Source organism: Bathycoccus prasinos (genome assembly GCF_002220235.1).
Source record: "Bathycoccus prasinos genomic : Chromosome_7".
NCBI classification, from domain to species: domain Eukaryota; kingdom Viridiplantae; phylum Chlorophyta; class Mamiellophyceae; order Mamiellales; family Bathycoccaceae; genus Bathycoccus; species Bathycoccus prasinos.
Window position 1 is genome coordinate 471,603 of NC_024002.1, and position 18,307 is coordinate 489,909.

The window sequence follows — 18,307 nt, forward strand, 5'->3', positions numbered from 1 at the left end:
TTCTCTCTTTCGACGACGACGACGATGATTTGATTTAATGATGTCTTCGCGCGCGTCTCTCTTTAATGGAGATTGGATTTGAAAATTCCGCACTCGAGACACGTCAAAGGAGAACAGAACGAACGCAATACAAAATGCAAATACCAGAGAACTACGGCTACGTCGTCCTCGCAATTGCCGCGATGGGGATCCCAAACGTCGTCGCCGTCGTGCGAGTGATCAAAGCGAGGAGTAAATACGGCGTGAAATACCCGAACTTATACGCTCCCGAGGTACTTTAATTACACATTCTACTCGTAACTTGGGGAAAGGCGGCGAATTTTGTCATCACGTTGCCTTGATGTGTTTGTGTGGAATACAATCTCTCTCTGTGTGTGTCTCTTTCCCGTTCGTCGCTTTGCGCATCATTTATATCATCACCAGTATCATCATCATCTGTTGTTGTTGTTGTTGTTGTTGTTGTTGTTGTTGTTGTTGTTGTTGTTGTTGTTGTTGTTGTTGTTGTTGTTGTTGTTGTTGTTGTTTCCCTGAATGATGCTGACAAAACTCTTCTTTTCCTCCTCTAAACTCTGCTGTTTGCAATCATCAAAACAGGGGCATAAAAACAAGAAAGAGTTCGATTGCGTGCAACGCGCGCATCAAAACACGCTCGAAAGCGCCCCATCCGTTGCGGCGCAAACGATGATGGTTGGTTTGATGCACCCGGTGACGGCGGCGGCGTTGTGCGGAATCTGGTCCGTCGGGAGAGTCGCGTACGTCGTCGGATACGGAACGGGCAATCCGGCGAATCGCCGACACGGAGGGATGCTTGCGCATCTCGGCGACATACCGTTGTCCGTGATGACGTTCGTCGTCGGGTATAAGATGGTGCAGTAGTTAAGCAATTTTATAATGCATTTTGTTTTATTACCATGGTACAACCAAAGTATGCGTTATACATATTCATTAGAATGACTCTATGTGTTGATACACGTGCGATCTTAAACTGTCATCACATTTCGACGATAGCGATGGATCTATTGAAATTAGAAGGCTTTACCGCTTTTAAATTATGCCGGCGTAAAATGTCATCCATTGCGGGCAACGCGCGTTCTTTGATGTCAGTTTCGAACGGCGTATAAATCAACCACGTAATCGGGTTCATCATCTGTAAAACACAACATATCGGACCAAGCGGGAAACAGAAATACAAAATTTCATTCACGCCGGGGCCGCCGCGCATTTTGGTAAACGGTAACTTCTCAAACGCCTTGATCAGTATATCGCACAAACGAGTAAATTCATCTTCACTGACGCCTCTCGCAACCAATTTCGGGGGAACCCATTTGGTATCCCGCAGCCGTTGCATGGGCGTTTTAGCGCTCCACTCCCGGTCGTTGACGAGGCCCGGAAAGAACGTGTTTTCATCCGTTTGGACCGCGTTCGCAATGGCAGCGGCGGTGTTTACATCCATCCATTCCATGTTAAACGTAAAAATATTTTTTTCATCCCTCTGGGCGTTCATTTCTTCCGTGGCCGCGATAACCATGTTCCGTTTCGCGGCTTCTTCGTCTGCGTTGCCGCCGACGGACATTCTCGCCGCCGCCGCCGCGATGTCCATTTGCTGATGCTCGGGCGCTTTATGTGGTTTAGGGTAAAAAGAAGGACTCAGTTCTTCGCGTTCGTGTTGTTGTCCTCGTTGGCCGCCCCCGCCCCTATCGCCGCCGCTCCTCTCGCTCTCAACCGCTTTCGTCAAATCGTCTCTTTCCCACGGTTTACAATTCCGAAAGAAAAGTTCCCTTTTCTCCACCTCGTCCCAATCGACGATCGAATTGCCGCAAATTTTCGCCACTTCTTCTCTCAAGTTCGCAAAGTTGACCAGTTTCATCAGTTCTCCGAGTTGTTGACAGTTTAGGATGAATTTGTTCTCGTTGTAATGGTTGGCGACGCGGGAATTTATCTCTTTGATTTTCGAATCCGAGGTTGGTTTGGCTTCGACGCGAGCATAAAACGCGCGGAACGATGCCACGTCCATTACGTGTACACTTCTTCGTCGTCTTCGTCGTCGAGTCCTGTCGTCAAAGTCGACAAAAGCCGAAAAAAGCAGCGCGCTTTTGTGTCAAATGTTCGATATATAATACAAAACTTTCCCCCAAGCGCTTGGGGAAAATACTAACGAACGGGTCCCATCAGATATGCTCTCTGTGAGAGATTCCTCATCGTGTGTGCACGAGTACAAATTTGCACTCGTGCGGGAGACCAAAGTGTACTCCTAAAGTACCAAATTTCGGGTTTGGGAGTCACCCGTGCATTCAGAGAGAGACGAAAAAAACTCTCTGAGAGAAAGAGAGAAAGGCAGTCGGTTGTTGCTCCACACGCAAACTTTGCGCGCGGAAGGGAGAAGAGAGAGAAAGAGCGCGCGGTTTTAATCATGAAGAAGTCCAGCGGGAGCTCGTTTCAAAACTTACAAGGTACGAATACACTTCGTCGTCTCGTCAAAGAGTGGTGTCGTTGTGTTGTTCTTCTTCAAAGAAGAGAAAACACAGGAATTGTGCTTCCCCGTCAGACGATAACCTTTTCTACGAATGGGGGTTCGTCTTTTTCTTCGTCGTCTTCTTCTTCGTGCGCAAAACGGTGTTTTGTTCCCGTCTTTTCGCGTTCGCGCGCAAACAGCGCAAACGATGACGACTCACCCTTTTAAATACTTCTCTTTCTTTATCACGCGTACGCGTACTGCAGAGCTCGTCTCGCCTCGAGAAACAACCTCCCAAAAATCCTCGGGCGCATTTTCCACGGATTCGTACCAAAGCGAACCGCACGTGGAACGCGTCATCGTCTGCGCGAACCAGTTACCGCTGAAAATGACCAAACTGACTGAGAAAAATCATTTCGGACACACGTGGGAAATCGAACCAGACGGGGATTCTATATTCGACCAAATGCGCGAGGGAGCTTTGGACGACGGGGACTTTAAAGTGATGATCAACGTCGGGATGTTGCCGAGCAACGCGTGCGATATCGAAGGCGAGGAAGAGGACGCGTTGATGAGGGATTTGCAAAAAAGGTTCAACTGTGTTCCGGTGATGGTGGATTCGGAGATACGGGAGAGGCATTATAAAGGGTTTTGTAAGGAGTATTTGTGGAACATGATGCATTACGTGTTGCCGATGGGACAGAACGAGCAAAGGTTTGAAAAGCCGTTGTGGCAAGCGCACGTCGGCGCGAATAAAATTTTTGCGGATACGCTGATGGAAGTAGTCTGCTCCGAGGACGACCACGTGTGGATTCAAGATTATCACTTGATGATTTTACCGACGTTTTTACGGAAAAGGTTTAATTCTATTCGGTGCATGTTTTTCTTACACACGCCGTTTCCGTCTTCGGAGATTTTCAAGACGTTGCCGAATAGAGAGTTGATTTTAAGAGGATTGTTAAACGCAGACGTGGTTGGGTTTCACACGTTCGATTACGCGAGGCACTTTTTGAGTTGCTGCACGAGGTTGTTAGGTTTAACGTATACCACGAATCGTGGGTCGTTATGTATTGATTATTACGGAAGGCAAGTGTCGGTGAAAATCTGCCCGACGGGCGTGAAAACCAATCGATTGAGAGAGGCGTTAACGACTCCAGGGGCGGTGAATATACGGAACGATATGTTAAGAGCGCACCGAGGGAAACGCATACTCTTGGCCATCGATGATTTCGACGTCTTTAAAGGCATCGAATTGAAATTAAAAGCCTACCAGACGTTGTTGAGGGAACATCCGCAGTTGGTTGAATCGATCGTATTGTTACAGATTTGTAACCCAGCGCGAGCGAAAAACGAAGACGTGGATAACTTGCGAGGGGAAGTGCACAGGTTAGTAAAGGAGATTAACAGTGCGGCGGGTACCGAGGTGGTCATTTTTCGTGAACAGGCTATTCCTTTACACGAAAGAGCGGCTTTGTACTCCGTCGCCGACGTGGCCGTGGTCACCGTCACCAGAGACGGCATGAACCTCGCGCCGTACGAATACGTCACGTGTAGACAAGGCCCAAGAGACGAAGAGAAAGCAACCAGAGACGGGTACGCGTTACCAAGACAGTCAAGTTTAATCGTTTCTGAGTTTACTGGCGTGTCTCCGTCCTTATCCGGGGCGTTTCGCGTGAACCCGTGGGACGTGGACGACGTCGCAGATGTCGTCTACAAGGCGTTATCCTTGAGCTCTAAAGAAAGCGAGATGAGACACGAGAAACACTGGAAATACGTTGGCGAACACAACGTCGGGTTTTGGGCGAAAAGTTGTTTGAGTGAGTTACAAAGAACGTGCGCGCGAGCGTCGTCTTCGAGAAGCTACGGTTTAGGTTTCGGTTTGAATTTTAGAGTCGTGCAACTCGATTCGAGCTTTCGCAAGTTGGATACGAACAGGTGCGTCGGCGCCTATCAGAAAGCGAGGAAACGAAAACTATTCATCGATTACGACGGGACGCTCGTGCAGCTAGCTTCCTTCAACCAGCCACCGACGTCGCATTTGACGAGTTTATTGACCTCTATAGCCGCCGATAAGGCGAACACTTTATGCATTGTTAGCGGACGCGAAAAAGCCACCCTGGACGAATGGTTCGGTAAAGTGCCGAATATTTCTTTAGTCGCCGAACACGGATACTGGTATCGAGGAGACGATACGAACAACGAATGGATTGAATTAGCACCTCCCGGTACGGCTGATCACGTTGCCGAGTGGAAAGATACCGTGTTACCGATTTTAGAGCAGTACATGGAAGCTACGGACGGCTCGTTCATTCAAGCCAAGGGAAGTTCGTTCGTGTGGCACTATCGCGACGCGGATGCAGATTTCGGTAATTGGCAAGCGAAAGAGTTAGTCGACCACTTAGAAGGTGCTTTAGAGCACGATCCGGTGGATGTTCGAAGAGGAAACAACGTCGTCGAAATCACCGCTCAAGACGTCAACAAACGCTTAGCGGTTGATCGAGTTTTATCGAGAGAACAAAGCAACACCGACGCGGTGGATTTCATTTTATCCATCGGCGACGACCGTTCGGACGAGGAAATGTTTATCGCGATTGAAAATAGAAAAGAAATGGACGCATCCTATGCCGGATGCGCTACATTTTGCTCTACCGTCGGTCAAAAACCGTCCAAAGCGCCGTATTACGTCGACGATGTCGAGGATGTCATCATGCTTTTGCAAGCGCTTGCGCAATTCGATGTTTGCCACATTCGATGATTTTTGCTGATTTTGTTGTTAGAGAGAGAAAGCAAGAGAGAGAGAGAGAGAGAGAGAGAGAGAGAGAGAGTAATACACTATATAATACGACGCTTTCGAGGAGCGTTCAGTTCAGAGGTAAATAATATGATACCACCACTACTACCACCTTCTACAGTCCTGTTCGTCGAAAAAGCTGTCGTATATATCGCGCGCGCGTTTTTCTGTGTACGAAGAGAAGATTTTTTCAAAGTTGAACATCACGTAAAAGTATATATATAAACAAAATGGGTGGGTAGATAAAAGCTATATTCATACACACGCATTTCTCCATACATCCACGGAGAACAAAAACGCGTGAAAATTCTGTGACAACACAAAACAGAAGTTTAATACAACTTTTGTCCAGCTTGTCTGGTATCGACGCCGGAGACCAGCATGGACAAGTCGTTGCCCGCTTGCGCCACCATTCTAACCTTGATCTTGTCCTCCTTCGTCAACGGCTGAAACTCAATGTACGCGTCGATGCCGCCTTCGATAATCTTTACCTGCGAATACCCCAATTTCTGCGTGATGAGCTTGTGCGCCAACTCCGATCGAAACGTCCCGTCGTCGCACGCCAACAAAATTCGACTCATCGAGTTCGGGAACTTGTTCTTAATCAGAGCCAAAAAGTTCGGGTTGCTCATTGGATTTCCTTCATCGTCCATGGCTGCGATCGGGATTTTCTCCCAGGAAAACTTCGACCCAGTCTCCGCGACTTCCTCCGGAGATCGAATGTCCACCAAAATAAACCCGCGACCTAAGGTTTCTTTCACGTCGGTGACTTTGATTTTCGCCGCATCGGCTTCGGCCGATGCGGAGACTTTAAGAGAAGATCTTCTGGCGGATGATTTCGGATTAGTCGTCTTCTTGAACGACGAAGAACTCCTCGTCGAAAACAGCAACGAGGACGATTGAATGGAAGTCGATGCAAAACTCATCTTTAAACGTACGTTTGATGCGTGTTTATGTGTAGATGTGTGACTGTGCGAGATAAAGTGTGAAGAGATTCTCGCAGCGGGAAAGAAAGATGAGTTTCAAAATAGACTATAATATCCAAACAAAGGCAAAAGAGACACGTTCGTGGCCGTTGATTGCGAGAACGAGCGAAAGAAAGAGAGATCGAAAACGTGTACACGTCAGTCTTAATTCGCCCTCTTTTTTCCTTCTTCTTTTTTTGCTTTCTTCTGCTTGAAAAATGTACTCTTGTGGTAGTTAGGGTTTCATCACAAAAAATTTCGAGTCCTTTCCAAAAGAGGAACGAGAGGCACTTTTTCTACCACAAACGCGAGCGCTTCTTAAAGTTGATCTGAACACACGCAAAACACGCACACAAAACACTCTCGTCTGAACAGAGAGAGATTTAGAGAGCACTTTTTGGTTCAAAGAATCACACGCAGAGAGTGTGCATATTTTCTTTCACGAATAAAGCTGACTCTCGAGAGAAAGGAAATTCTCGGATTTTCAATCTTTTTCTCTCTCTGCTGCCGCGGCTCAAAATCTTCGATCGTCGTCATCATGTCCGTCTTTGAAGAACAGTCGCCGTTACTCCCCAATTTCGACGATGGGACGCGAACGAAGCAGACTTTACTCGTCGTCGAGAAGAACAAGAACACCGGGAAGAGACGGTACGATTCTTTCCCGTCTCGGGGGTTGATGATTGGAGCGACCGCGTTACTCTTCGGTGGAGCTGCCTTGGTGTCCTCTTCTTCGAGTAAAAGCAATGGTGTTGGGAGGACGTCTTTCCTCCTCTCTTCTTCTGCCGCGTCTTCGAAAGGGGGGAAGAAAGCGTCGTCGGGGTCGTTTTTGTCCTCGGGATCCTCCAATGCTGTCTCGTTGGGCGGCGGAGTTGATTCGTCGGAACTGGTGACGCTGACGTTAGGGTGCACGTCCTCCTCGACGCTCGGTTTGCTTCCGTTCCCGAACGGCGGTTTCGTCGGTAAAGTCGGCGCCAAGTTATCCTTGAAGTCGAAAGACCATAACTTTGCGTTCCAACACGCGGTGGATATGGCGGAAGTCGGGTGCGGGACGTACTCGGTCGCGTACAAACTGGAAGAAGGCGAACAGTTTGGGTTTTATTTGTACGACGTGAAAAACGAGACGAATTATTTGTCCGATATTGGCGCGCAAGCTATCGAAGGTGGACCGATTTCGGAGGCGGCGAGGAACGCCGCCGTGTGGGGCGCCGAAAGTGAGTTGGCCACGGAAGAAAACGCCAGCGATAAGAAGAGGTTGGAAGATGGCATCGATAACATCGCGAGCCAGCAGGCGGTGAAAACGAACGCCGCGGCGGTGGCGTACGCCGGGAAGCACGGGTTCATCGACGCGGACGGGAACTTTGTGACGCCGCCAACGACGGAAAACGCAAAGGCTTTTGAAGACGCGCAAACTCAAGGCTGGTGGCCGGAGTTTTCGAGCACCACGGATTCAGAGACCGGGGTGACGAGCATGAACTACGTCGATTTAGGAGCGTGGTTAAAATGGTTAGTCCACGGTAACGGTTACACGTCGACAGACATTGAATGCGACGCCGCCGCGCAGACGTGCACGTTGCAAAAATGCGAAGGGTGGGAGTGCACGGATTACACGATGCCGTGCACGGAAGGCGGGAGAGGATGTCAAACCGCGGAAGATTTTACGAGCGAGGTTGCGAGTTTAGGCGGTAAGGAAGTCACCGTGAGAAAATACGCTAAAAAAGACCAGCAAAATAAGAAACAAAAACAAGAAAACGAATCGAAACAGAAACAAGGACGGAGCTTGTTGTGGAAGCAGATGCCTTCTTCGACGAGAGCGGTTCCATCGCTTGGTCTCGGTAAGGCTTACCCGAGAACGAAAGATGGATCCAACGCCGGTAACGTGTACTTGTTTGGTCAGTGCTACAACATGAGAGATACGAGCACGTGCGAAGTGCCGACGGATCACCACCCGGCCGGGTGCCCGGCGGCACCGGGCGCGGCGCCGAATACGGCGCCGAACGTGGCGCAGCAACACGCCAACGAGCACGTTTCCCCGACGACAGCGGCGAAAGCCGCGGCGGCTACTCCCACGTCTACCACCACCACGAGCGGCAACAACAACGCGGCTTCTGCTACTTCCGCGTCGACCAACGCGGCAGCAGCAACGCCGACGTCTACAACTACTACGCCCAAGAACCCGCTCACGGACAGTAACATCCACGCCGCCGTCGCGGCGTGTCTCGCCGTCGACCCGGTCGCCGGTAACTGCCCGGACGGAGAGTGGGGTAAAATGAACACCTGGGACACGAAGAAAGTCACCAACATGGACAAGTTATTCTACGACCCGCCTTTAGCGGACAGCAACGACCGACTTTCCTCGTTCAACGGCCTCATTGGCGAATGGGACGTTTCCTCGGTCACGTCCATGTCGCAAATGTTCAAAGACGCGGATGCGTTCACCGGTAAAAACTTTTACAAGTGGGACACGTCCAAAGTTCAAGATATGTCCGGCATGTTCGAACACGCGACGTTGTTCAACGCCAAAATCGGCGGTTGGGACGTCTCGAGCGTCAAGAAAATGAACACCATGTTCCAGAACGCTTTTTCTTTCAACCAAGACTTGTCCACCTGGGACGTCAGCTCTTGCACCGATTTCTCCCGCATGTTCGCCGGTGTTTTAGACAAAGGCATGGACAACGACATCTCTATGTGGAACGTCCAAGACGGCGCTCGCGAGAACAACGTCACCTACGAGTCCTACGCCTTCCAAGCCAAATTCACGTGCGACTCCGTGGACGACGGACCGATCAACTCGTGCAAACCAAAATCGAGCTCCGAACGAGCCGCGTCGGCAAAGTTAGCCAAAGCCAAGGGCGCGACCATTTCCCGCGAGGAAGCCACTCGCGAGGCTAGAGAGTTTCAAGCGTCGCTCGTCGCCAAGGAGAAGCGTTGGTTGAAGCCGTCCACCTGGTTCGCTTCCAAGGACTAAATTTCATCATACGATCATATTTATATGTGTACTTTTAATTCATATTCATTTAACAACACACACGTCAAACAACCAATCGTATATATAAGTGCGTTTTCTTTTCTCTCTTCTGCTCTTCTTTTTCTTCTTCTTCTTAATCTTCTTCTTCTGGCGCTTGAGAAGCAGTCTTCGGTCGCGCGTGTGCTCACATTTTTTATTTCTTTTTCCCAAGCTTCTGAATTCCTCACAACACGCTTAAAGGGCAGATATTTAAAATTTCCAATTTAATGCTCTTTGCCTTCCGACCTCTTCCGCGTTTTGGTCGACTGCTCAATCTTCTGGCGACGAAATCGAAGCGCAACCGATGTATTTATCATCGTCGTCAAAACCGGGGGCTCGTTGTTGCTGGCGTTGGTGAGGTTGTTGGTGAGGAAAATCCTTCGTCTTCTCGCGACAAAAACAAAAGGGAAAAGAGAACGAGAAAAGACGCTTTACACTCCGCGCTTCGAGAGATTTCTAACTCTTCTTCGAACGACGACGGTTCTTCGCGCGAGCAAAAACAACCGGACGGAAGATTCCGGGAAACTGCGATCGATAAGGCGAAATCGCAAGCGTTAAGGTTTCTCGCGGCGAAACCTCGGACGAAGAAAGAATTGGAACTAAAATTGGTGGAAGACAAAGGGTACGAGGTGGAAGACGCGCGAGAAGCGCTGGAGGAAATCGAACGGTTAGGATTACATTCGGACAAGTTATACAGCGAACAGTGGGCGAGAATGAAATGGAGACAATCGAGGTGGAATAAGTGGAAAGTAGCGAGTGAGTTGAAGAGGAGAGGGGTAGATGAGAACGACGTCGAGGACGGGTTGTGGAAGGTGTACGCGGATTGGGAGCGGTCGCTCAGGGAGGAGTTGCTGAACGCGTGCAGGGATTACGAAGACGCGTGCAGCGGAGTGTACGATGACGGTACTACGAATAACAACAGCGAGCTTTTGCGGTTTACGCACGAATCCGACGTGAGCGTCTCTGGAGCGGAAGGTGAGGACGAAAGCGCGGTGGTCGGGAAACGCGCGAGCGAACTCTTCGCCTCGGCTCGAAAGCAGTGGGTTTCGGGAGCGTCCGCGCGATATTTAAAGGACGATTCCGAGGCGAAAACCCGACGACTTTTCGCGTGGTTGCAACGCAGAGGGTTCGATCATAACGTCGCCCGAATTGTCGCGGAGACGTTGAAAGAGGAAGACCAGAGAGAACGGTGGCGACGAGAAGAAGAGGAAGAGAAGGAGGAGGAGAGCGTTGGAGAATAAAATTAGAGCGCAAATACGCAGTAGACTAGGAAGAACAGAACGCACGTAAAAAACGCGATGTAGTATTCACGAAGCACACTTTATTAGAGAGCATTTCATTTTGCGACGACGACCGCGAGGATGAAAACGAGAACGAAGAATACGAAGGTGAGGAAACGCACTCATCAATCGTCCGCGTACGAGAAGTCTCTTCAGTCTCTTCCCCTTTTCTAACCACCGTAAGTCGTCACAACACAACACACGACCAGCATCATCATCGGTACACTATAAATGGGCAAAAAAATCGCCATCATCGGTGGAGGTGTCTCTGGCCTCGCCTGTGCGCAGCGATTAGCGGCCGAGTCCGAGTCGAGCATCGATTCCATCGTCGTCTTTGATACCGGAAACCGCACGTGTGGAGGAAGAATTTCTTCGCGAATGGATAAACAAAGCGGATATGAGTTTGATCACGCGGCGCAGTATTTCTCGGTGAAAGACAACAAAACAGAGTTTGCCGAGTACTGTCGAGAGGCAACGAAGAGAGGAGAGTTGTACGCGATCGATGATTTGAGCCGATACGGGATTTTAATGAGAGAAGAAGATAAACAGCAGCATTACGTTTTTCGTCGATTTGAGGACGAACTCGTGAGATACGCGTCGAAAGATGGATTTCGAGCGTTTATCAAACATTTGGAGGAATCCGTTTTAGATGTCGCGAGCGATAGGAAGAACAGAATAGAACGCCCTCAGTGGGTTGGATCGATGCAAAAAACCAACAGCAACACGTGGCTCTTAGCGAATACGCAGGATCGATCGCGGAAAAATTACAGAGAGTTGGGAGAATACGATTTCGTCGTCATCGCGCATAACGGTAAGTGCGCGTTTAATTTGATGAAAACGGCAGTGAATAATAACGCGGAAAAGAAGAACGAAAGTCCCAAGATTTTGAGCGCGCTGAAAGCGAGCTTTGGTATCAAGACGAGAGAGGCTCTGTATAAGAAACGAGAGTTGGTCTTGAGCAGTATTTGGTCCGCTAACGTTGCGATTGGGAATTTAGACGAAGACACGATGCAAAAGTTGGACGCGTTTGATGGCGCGCACGTGATAGAAAACGAGAGTTTGGCGTATATTGGGAACAATACGTTGAAGAAAAAGAAGAAGGATGAGATGAATTCCATCCGAGAGATTACGCTTTTGTCGACGCCTGTATACGGTAAACGAAACAAGTGCCCGCAAGAAGCAATTCCCGCGGCGTTCGCGGATAAAGTCCAATTAGATTTAGTAACAGAGTTGGGAAGAACTTTAGGCATAGCTCCGAACGTGCTCAGCAACAACGTCGTTTTCTCCAAAATGCAACTATGGGGCGCAGCAAACGGATTAACGGTAGCCAACAACGAGTACCTGTTCGACGCTAATGCCTCCGTCGGCGTGTGCGGCGATTGGCTCACTACCGACGATCAATCGCCAAGCGTAGAAACTGCAATGCGATCGGGTTGGCGCTTAGCCGAGGCTCTTTTACACGAATCGACCGAAAACCACCTCCAAGTCAACTGGAAACCGGTTCAAAACGCGTCCGCTCTCGGACTGACCGTCCCTGGAGCGGATCTGCCGGATCCTCCTCCGGAAGAGGCCGACGACGCGAAGAACGCCGCGGGAAAAAAAACGTCGAGAAATACTCAGCAAAGGAGAAAGCGCGCTCGCAAGCCACCGGTGACGGCGACGACGACGATGTTCGCGCGAGCGAGCATCCGCGTTTAATTGTTTTCTTCAATTTTTTCTCTTCATTTATTTTCCAAGCAGTACGAGAGAAGAAACACAAAAACACACAACATGTCGAGACTCGTCCTTCACGCCACGACTTCTGCGACGACTTCCTCTTCTTTTTCGAGCAGACGACGACGACGACGGCGTTCTTCCCTCAAAGCTGTTCCCTCCTCCTCCTCGACTTCGATGATGATGATGATGAGCTCGAGATTCTCGTTAGGGAAAACGTCTTCGTTCCGACTCGATGCTCGCGAAGACAGACGACCAGAGCGATCGAGAAGAAGAAGAAGAAGAATACAAAAAACCACGACGCAGAGCTTTTCGCTTTCCTTCCAATCTCTCAGAGATTGGTGGAAACGTTCCGCGAAGATCGATAAAAAAACCATCGCGAGTTTAGGCTCCGCGTGTTTGCTTTCCTACGGATTCGTCTCCAACCTCTTCTACGTGTCCAGTTTACTCGTGGCGACGTACACGTCGATCAAAGCGACCGGGCAGTCACCGGTGACCTCTTCGGAATCCTTAAAGGTTTTTGCGAGCTCTTACTTTGGGTTGTGGATGATACAAAACGTCGTACGTCCGGCGAGGTTCGCGTTTAGCGTCGCGATAAGTCCCAAGACGGATACGTTGGTTGAGTTTTTCCAAAAGTATGTCCCAGGGAACAAAAAATCGTACGCGTTTGGATTGACGGTGTTTTCGGTGAACGTGGTCGGGACGATCGCGTATATGTTTGGCGGGTTTGCGCTGATTTATGCCATGACTGGAGTACCTTTGGATGTGGGGAAGTTATTCGGGGCGGCCGTGGCGGCGAAGAAAGCAGGCGGGGTTGTGGCGTGACGACGTTCCCGCTCGCGCGTGCGTGTGTACTTTATACATTTTAAGAGTGTTGTTGTTGTATTAAAACATTTTCTCACGCGACAAACGCTACAGAGCCGACGTAGAAAACGATGGGCGATTTTCTAGACGCGTTGCGAACGGCGACTTTAATCGTTACCGTGTCAGCGCTTTCGAAGAGTTGTTTTTTGTTTCGGAGGAAATCCGAGAGAGACTCTCCTCCGTCGCCTCGCGTAAATTCGTTTTTGAAACTCGCAAACGCTTTCTCGTAACAGCCGCTTTGCCATCCATCGTCGCTCGTCGCGGTCTCAAACCGCGCGTTTGAGGAGAAGATGACACTCGCATCGTTGTTGGAAAACACTCCTCCGTCGCGCCAAAAGTAGAATTCGATTTGTAAGGTGAGCCTCGGGAGAGGTTGCGGATACCGCTCTCTCGCCACGAAGACGTTCAAGCGATTGAATCGAGAAAACGTTTCGAGGAATACTTTGCCGTCTGTGATTTTTTTGCCCAACGCGAACGCGCCTTCACCGTACAGTTGTATTTTGACACTCCCTGTACTCCCGCTGCCGTCTTCTTGACCGTCGATACCGATGGCAATGTTATTCCTTTCCTTCACGCCCCAGGAGAAAGACGAATCCCATCCGGATTCAGATTTACCGGCGCCGAAAAGGACCGACGACGACGACGAAGAGGAGGCTATTTTTTTCGCGTATTGCAAAGCTGTAGTGCACGTGTACGGTACACGACGTTCTCCGCATTTTTTCGCGCCGCATTTCTTATCGACTTGCCAATTAGCGGTTAAACTCGGATAGCAAAGTTGTTGTTTCGGTGTCTCGTTCAATTTCTCCTCCTCCTCCTCCTCCTCCCGAAGAAGTTGGTCGATGAACTTGTCAAAGTTGAGTTCTCTCCGGCGTCCTCGCGAGGCGTCGGGTTCGTCGCAATAGACCCCGCATTTGTTTCCTCGACAACACTCTCCCCACTCTTCCCACGGTCCAGCTTCGGGCTCGGTACAATTTGAGGAGTCGATGGAAAGTGGAGAGGACGAGAGCGTTTTCAATGCTCTGTCGACCGTTCTCGGCTCGATGCTGAAAAACACCTTTTTCTCCTCGGAAAGGCTATCGCTCCTTCCTTCGATCTTCACACATTTTTCCAGTCGCTCGATGAACTTGTCGTTGCCGTGTTGCACGAAGAAGTAATAATTGTCCTTGGCGTTTGATGTGATATCGTCCAAAAAGTTACTCTCGTCGGCGACGACGTATATCGATTGCTTCGCATCCAACACCGTCCCGGGTGCGAACGTCCAAACTTTCATTTTATTGCTACCGCACGCGATCGAAAATCCGGAGATGTCCGCAGCTGCGGGTAAATTATTCTCGATTTCTATCCACGAACGCAAACCGATACCAGTATCATCTATATCCGAAAACGCTTTTATATTTACGCTTTCCAAAATCTCTCCTTCAGTGACCGTCTTTGGGATCATATCGGAATACGTCTCGAACAACTGTTCTCTTCGTAACTTAACGCTTTGCGATAACAACTGCAAAACACCTTGATCGATCGATCGAATGCCACCAACTTTCCATTTTACGGAATCTCTCAGCGCGTCTCGTCTAATCGTCTTCAAAGTTCTCGCGACGTATCGTTCGATAAAGTTCGTTCCTAAAATATCGTTCATTAGCGTTCGCAACCGTGCAAAGTACATCGCGCGAGTTCGATCGGTTTTCAAAATGACGTTGACGAGTTCGTTGTAAGTGCTTTTAGCTTCTTGCGCGATACCTTCGGAATAGAATATATCTTGAGGATGTTCTGAATCGCAATACAGCGGCGAGTTGAACTTCTCGCACGTTAAAACGCAGTATCGAGTGCTTTTCGGCGAACAATCGCGCTTGGGGCATAGCACAAGGCCGTATCTGTTGTCCGCCGGCAACGCGTCTTCTAAATCCCAAGGCAAACGACTCCACCGCTTTGTTTTCGCGTTTCGAAAGACGTAATAATTTTTTGCGCATCGATCGTTGTTCAATAATATCGTTTGCGCTGCCATCTCGTTAATCACAGAGGGAACCTCTAAAATTTGGAACAGCACTTTTTCCGCGTACACTTGTTGGCTCGTACCGAGGGCGTATTTTTTCGCCCTCGCGATGTTTGTCGTGAAATCCCAAAGATCGTCTACCGTCTTGGACTTTGCCGGATACGACTTGCGCCAAATTTGAGGGCAATACCCATCTCGCTCGGACCATCGGCGTGGCCAATCTGGAGTCGCCCAAGGGCATTTCGATAAAGACGCGTTCGGCGCTCGAAGATTAGAATACTTCCAGTTTACGGCTTTATACAACGAGTTTTGTTCGTCCCACATTTTCCGGCGTTTGAGGTACGTCTCATCGATTTGTTCCACGAACGAGAAAAGTCCGTAGTACTTACCGTTGACTTGAACGTGCACGTGAAAAGTCGTCGGCGCGGGTACTTTTGCAACGTCCATGATTGCATTCGCTAAATTTAATCGCATGTACGTCTCTTCGCCGGGCTCTTGCCATTGAGAATTCAAATTGAACTCCTCCACCGCCGGTTCGCCTTTATTCCAAACGAATTGTTCGCCTTTGAAATCAAACTTAAACTTATGTTTCGGCCAATCTTTTGGTGGAAGTTCTACTCCAACCTTTTCTTCGTCGCGCCCAGAACCTCGTCGCCTTATTTTCACCTCGTCGTAAAACTTCCCGTCGAAGAAAACTTTCGCCGTCGTCCCCCGATCCGTCGTCATGTCCTGTTCGTTCGCGCGTAAAACGTGTAAAACAGGCAAATTTGTGTCGCTTTTCAAACTCGGACTCACGATCGCGACCGCGTAATACGAATACTGACTTTGAGAAACCACGGTGACTTCCCGGTCGTCTTTCTTCGCGTCTTCCTTCGGCGAACGCAACGGCTTTTTGTCGCCGCTCTCCGTCCACGCCTCGGCGCGAAACAAAACCACGTCTCCATTTTTCGCCCCGAGCTCTTTCCCAACGTCCACCGCGACCGCATACACGCCATCATTTGCCGTTTCATCGGGATACTTCCCATCGTCGCGCATCTTCTCAAACTTCTCTTCCTCGTTCGAGGTCGTCCCCAACAGAAACTTCAGATAGACCTTCCTCTCGTACCCGTGTCCATTTTCCAACCTTGCTCGAACGACGAGCGACTCGTTCGTCTCCAAAAAAGTCCTCCTCCTTTCTCCCAAAGCTTGCGATGATGACGATGAATGCGACGACGACAACTCCAACTTCGGCGTTCTCGTGGTCATCGAAAACGCGTTCGCCGAAGCCCCTCTCTCGTTCTCCTCCTGATCAAACGCAAACGCAAAGCACGAGAGGAAACAGAAGAAAAAGAAGAAGAAAAAGAAAAGAAAAGGAAGCCTCGCCAAACCCGCTTTCCGGAAACAACAACGCGTTCTCATCTCGTCTTCTTCGTGCGCGGGGGTCGCGCGCGACGTGCGTCGTTTCGTGTGACGCATGAGAGAGAGAGAGAACATCTTAGTATTTTTTATGAGATATAAACCTACCTCGTTGCTTTTTTTTTGTTTCTCTCTCGTGTATTTTTTTCTCTTCTTTTTTTCCTCAATTTTCCTCCTCGTTTCTTTTTTCTCTCTCTCGCGTGTGTGTTCTCTAACGAAGGCGAACTTCTACACTTCCACGAAAGGGGGATCTGAAAAGCGTTCAAAGAAGCCGACTTTTCTGAGACCCTTTGGCCTGACGGCGATGATTTCAGCGCACGGATACTCCGTCGATGTCCAAAAATACGACTCGCGCCACATTTTTCGCTGTTTGCCTAATTCGACTCTTCGAGATTTGCCGCCGTATTTATGCGCGGAGTGCCCGTAGCCCCCCACGACGTCGCACCCGATCAGATAAAGCTTTTTTACGCCGGTGTACAATATAAACTGTAGCGCCGCAAAACTCGTCGAACAACTTCCTCCAAATACAAAGTTACCGACGTCTTTTACCAACGGTAAAAGTGGATTCGCGCAGTGCGGCTTCCGCCACCCTTCGTATTGCGTAGCGTTCGCTCGCTCGGCGTCTTCGTCCGAGGGGGAAAAGTTTCTCTGACCAGGAAAGAATCCGAAAAATTTCGCTTCTCTGGGTTCATACGCGATCATCGCTGCTCTGTTCGATGCGAAAGATGTATCTCCTGACTTCGATCCTCGATCTTGCAGGAACGTGTAATCGAGTGGTTGTATTTTCTCATTAAATATGGCTGCGTTTACGCCAACCGTCACGACTCTTTGCTTGCCGCGCGTGCCGTTGTACAACGCAGGATGCCTCACGCCGTACGCGTCCAGCGTCGAACCCGTGCAAAAGAGCGCACCAACATCTTCGACGTGCTTTTTCCAAAACGCCTTCACGTTTCGTTTGTTCGTCGTTGATTCTTGCACCGCGACGCACTTTGACTTTCCTTCATCGTTCGGGTTTCGCAAACACACTCTTCTTTCTTCTTCTCCTTCTTCTCCTTCTTCTTCTTCTTCTTCTTCGGATACTTTCGCTCTCGACGCCTCGCATCGCTTCTTAAACTCTTCGCGCAGCATCTTCTTTCTCGAAAACGTCTTCTTCGTCTCTTTCGGGACGACGATGCGTTTCCCTCGCTGCTCTCGCGCTGGGAAAAAGAACGCATCGCTTCCCACGGCATCGTCTCTCTGCGCTTCAACGGCTGCGAGAACCCAAAAGACGCGAGGATGGTCGTTCGCGCGTAAAAACAGACGACCGCAGCACGCGCACAGAAGAAGAAAGAAACAACGAACAACTCGGCATTTTGCGAGGAACAGAAGCGTCATGCGTTTTTACGCGGTTTCCGTCGTTTTCGCATCATCATCATCTTTCTTGTGCTTCACCTCGTCTCGACATTTCCCTGATGACTTTCTAGAAAAAAGATACTCCGTAGCAGCAGCACTTGTAAAGCGCAAACAACCCAAAACGCTTTAGGAAAACGAACTTTGCAAAAGAAGAAGAAGACACAAAGAAGCTAAAGTTTTATGATGCGTCGCTTTTTTTTTCTTCTTTTTTTCTCTTCTTGTCGCTCTTGTGTTTTTTTGTTTGAAATTTTTTTCTCGATTTTTGTCGTCTTTTGCAGATCATCATCGTCTAAATCCCCGATGAAAACGCTATAAAACGTACACGCGCGCGCACACGTAAACGCGCTCGGACCACGAACGCGACCCGAAACCGAATCCGAGACGAAGAAGAAGCCTTTCGCGCGTTTACGCGAAGAAGCGCTCTCGGTTTAAAAAAAACAGAGAGAGAGAGAGAGAGAGAA

At 49.4% G+C, this 18,307-nt stretch overlaps 10 protein-coding genes across 10 annotated transcripts; 6 read left to right on the forward strand and 4 right to left on the reverse strand.

The window, feature by feature from the left end:
- Positions 1 to 65: 65 nt before the first annotated feature.
- Bathy07g02360 (Microsomal glutathione S-transferase 3) lies at positions 66 to 876 on the forward strand (the record flags this gene model as incomplete). Its single annotated transcript, XM_007512084.1, has 2 exons — positions 66 to 272; positions 595 to 876. 2 exons carry the CDS (start codon positions 66 to 68, stop codon positions 874 to 876), a joined length of 489 nt encoding a protein of 162 aa, XP_007512146.1.
- Positions 877 to 991: 115 nt separating this feature from the next.
- Bathy07g02370 (unknown protein) lies at positions 992 to 2,014 on the reverse strand (the record flags this gene model as incomplete). Its single annotated transcript, XM_007512273.1, has 1 exon — positions 992 to 2,014. One exon carries the CDS (start codon positions 2,012 to 2,014, stop codon positions 992 to 994), a length of 1,023 nt encoding a protein of 340 aa, XP_007512335.1.
- Positions 2,015 to 2,660: 646 nt separating this feature from the next.
- On the forward strand, positions 2,661 to 5,207 carry Bathy07g02380 (predicted protein; the record flags this gene model as incomplete). The annotated part of the gene is made up of 1 exon (XM_007512087.1): positions 2,661 to 5,207. One exon carries the CDS (start codon positions 2,661 to 2,663, stop codon positions 5,205 to 5,207), a length of 2,547 nt encoding a protein of 848 aa, XP_007512149.1.
- A 368-nt stretch (positions 5,208 to 5,575) lies between these two features.
- Positions 5,576 to 6,169, reverse strand: Bathy07g02390 (rhodanese-like domain protein; the record flags this gene model as incomplete). The annotated part of the gene is made up of 1 exon (XM_007512053.1): positions 5,576 to 6,169. The coding sequence occupies one exon, from the start codon at positions 6,167 to 6,169 to the stop codon at positions 5,576 to 5,578; it is 594 nt and encodes a 197-aa protein (XP_007512115.1).
- A 577-nt stretch (positions 6,170 to 6,746) lies between these two features.
- On the forward strand, positions 6,747 to 9,173 carry Bathy07g02400 (predicted protein; the record flags this gene model as incomplete). Its single annotated transcript, XM_007511853.1, has 1 exon — positions 6,747 to 9,173. The coding sequence occupies one exon, from the start codon at positions 6,747 to 6,749 to the stop codon at positions 9,171 to 9,173; it is 2,427 nt and encodes an 808-aa protein (XP_007511915.1).
- Positions 9,174 to 9,439: 266 nt separating this feature from the next.
- Bathy07g02410 (predicted protein) lies at positions 9,440 to 10,453 on the forward strand (the record flags this gene model as incomplete). The annotated part of the gene is made up of 1 exon (XM_007512123.1): positions 9,440 to 10,453. The coding sequence occupies one exon, from the start codon at positions 9,440 to 9,442 to the stop codon at positions 10,451 to 10,453; it is 1,014 nt and encodes a 337-aa protein (XP_007512185.1).
- A 270-nt stretch (positions 10,454 to 10,723) lies between these two features.
- Bathy07g02420 (predicted protein) lies at positions 10,724 to 12,190 on the forward strand (the record flags this gene model as incomplete). The annotated part of the gene is made up of 1 exon (XM_007512042.1): positions 10,724 to 12,190. The coding sequence occupies one exon, from the start codon at positions 10,724 to 10,726 to the stop codon at positions 12,188 to 12,190; it is 1,467 nt and encodes a 488-aa protein (XP_007512104.1).
- Positions 12,191 to 12,262: 72 nt separating this feature from the next.
- Bathy07g02430 (predicted protein) lies at positions 12,263 to 13,030 on the forward strand (the record flags this gene model as incomplete). The annotated part of the gene is made up of 1 exon (XM_007511835.1): positions 12,263 to 13,030. The coding sequence occupies one exon, from the start codon at positions 12,263 to 12,265 to the stop codon at positions 13,028 to 13,030; it is 768 nt and encodes a 255-aa protein (XP_007511897.1).
- Positions 13,031 to 13,103: 73 nt separating this feature from the next.
- On the reverse strand, positions 13,104 to 16,514 carry Bathy07g02440 (predicted protein; the record flags this gene model as incomplete). The annotated part of the gene is made up of 1 exon (XM_007512207.1): positions 13,104 to 16,514. The coding sequence occupies one exon, from the start codon at positions 16,512 to 16,514 to the stop codon at positions 13,104 to 13,106; it is 3,411 nt and encodes a 1,136-aa protein (XP_007512269.1).
- Positions 16,515 to 16,682: 168 nt separating this feature from the next.
- Bathy07g02450 (unknown protein) lies at positions 16,683 to 17,828 on the reverse strand (the record flags this gene model as incomplete). The annotated part of the gene is made up of 1 exon (XM_007512230.1): positions 16,683 to 17,828. One exon carries the CDS (start codon positions 17,826 to 17,828, stop codon positions 16,683 to 16,685), a length of 1,146 nt encoding a protein of 381 aa, XP_007512292.1.
- Between the last annotated feature and the right edge of the window lie 479 nt (positions 17,829 to 18,307).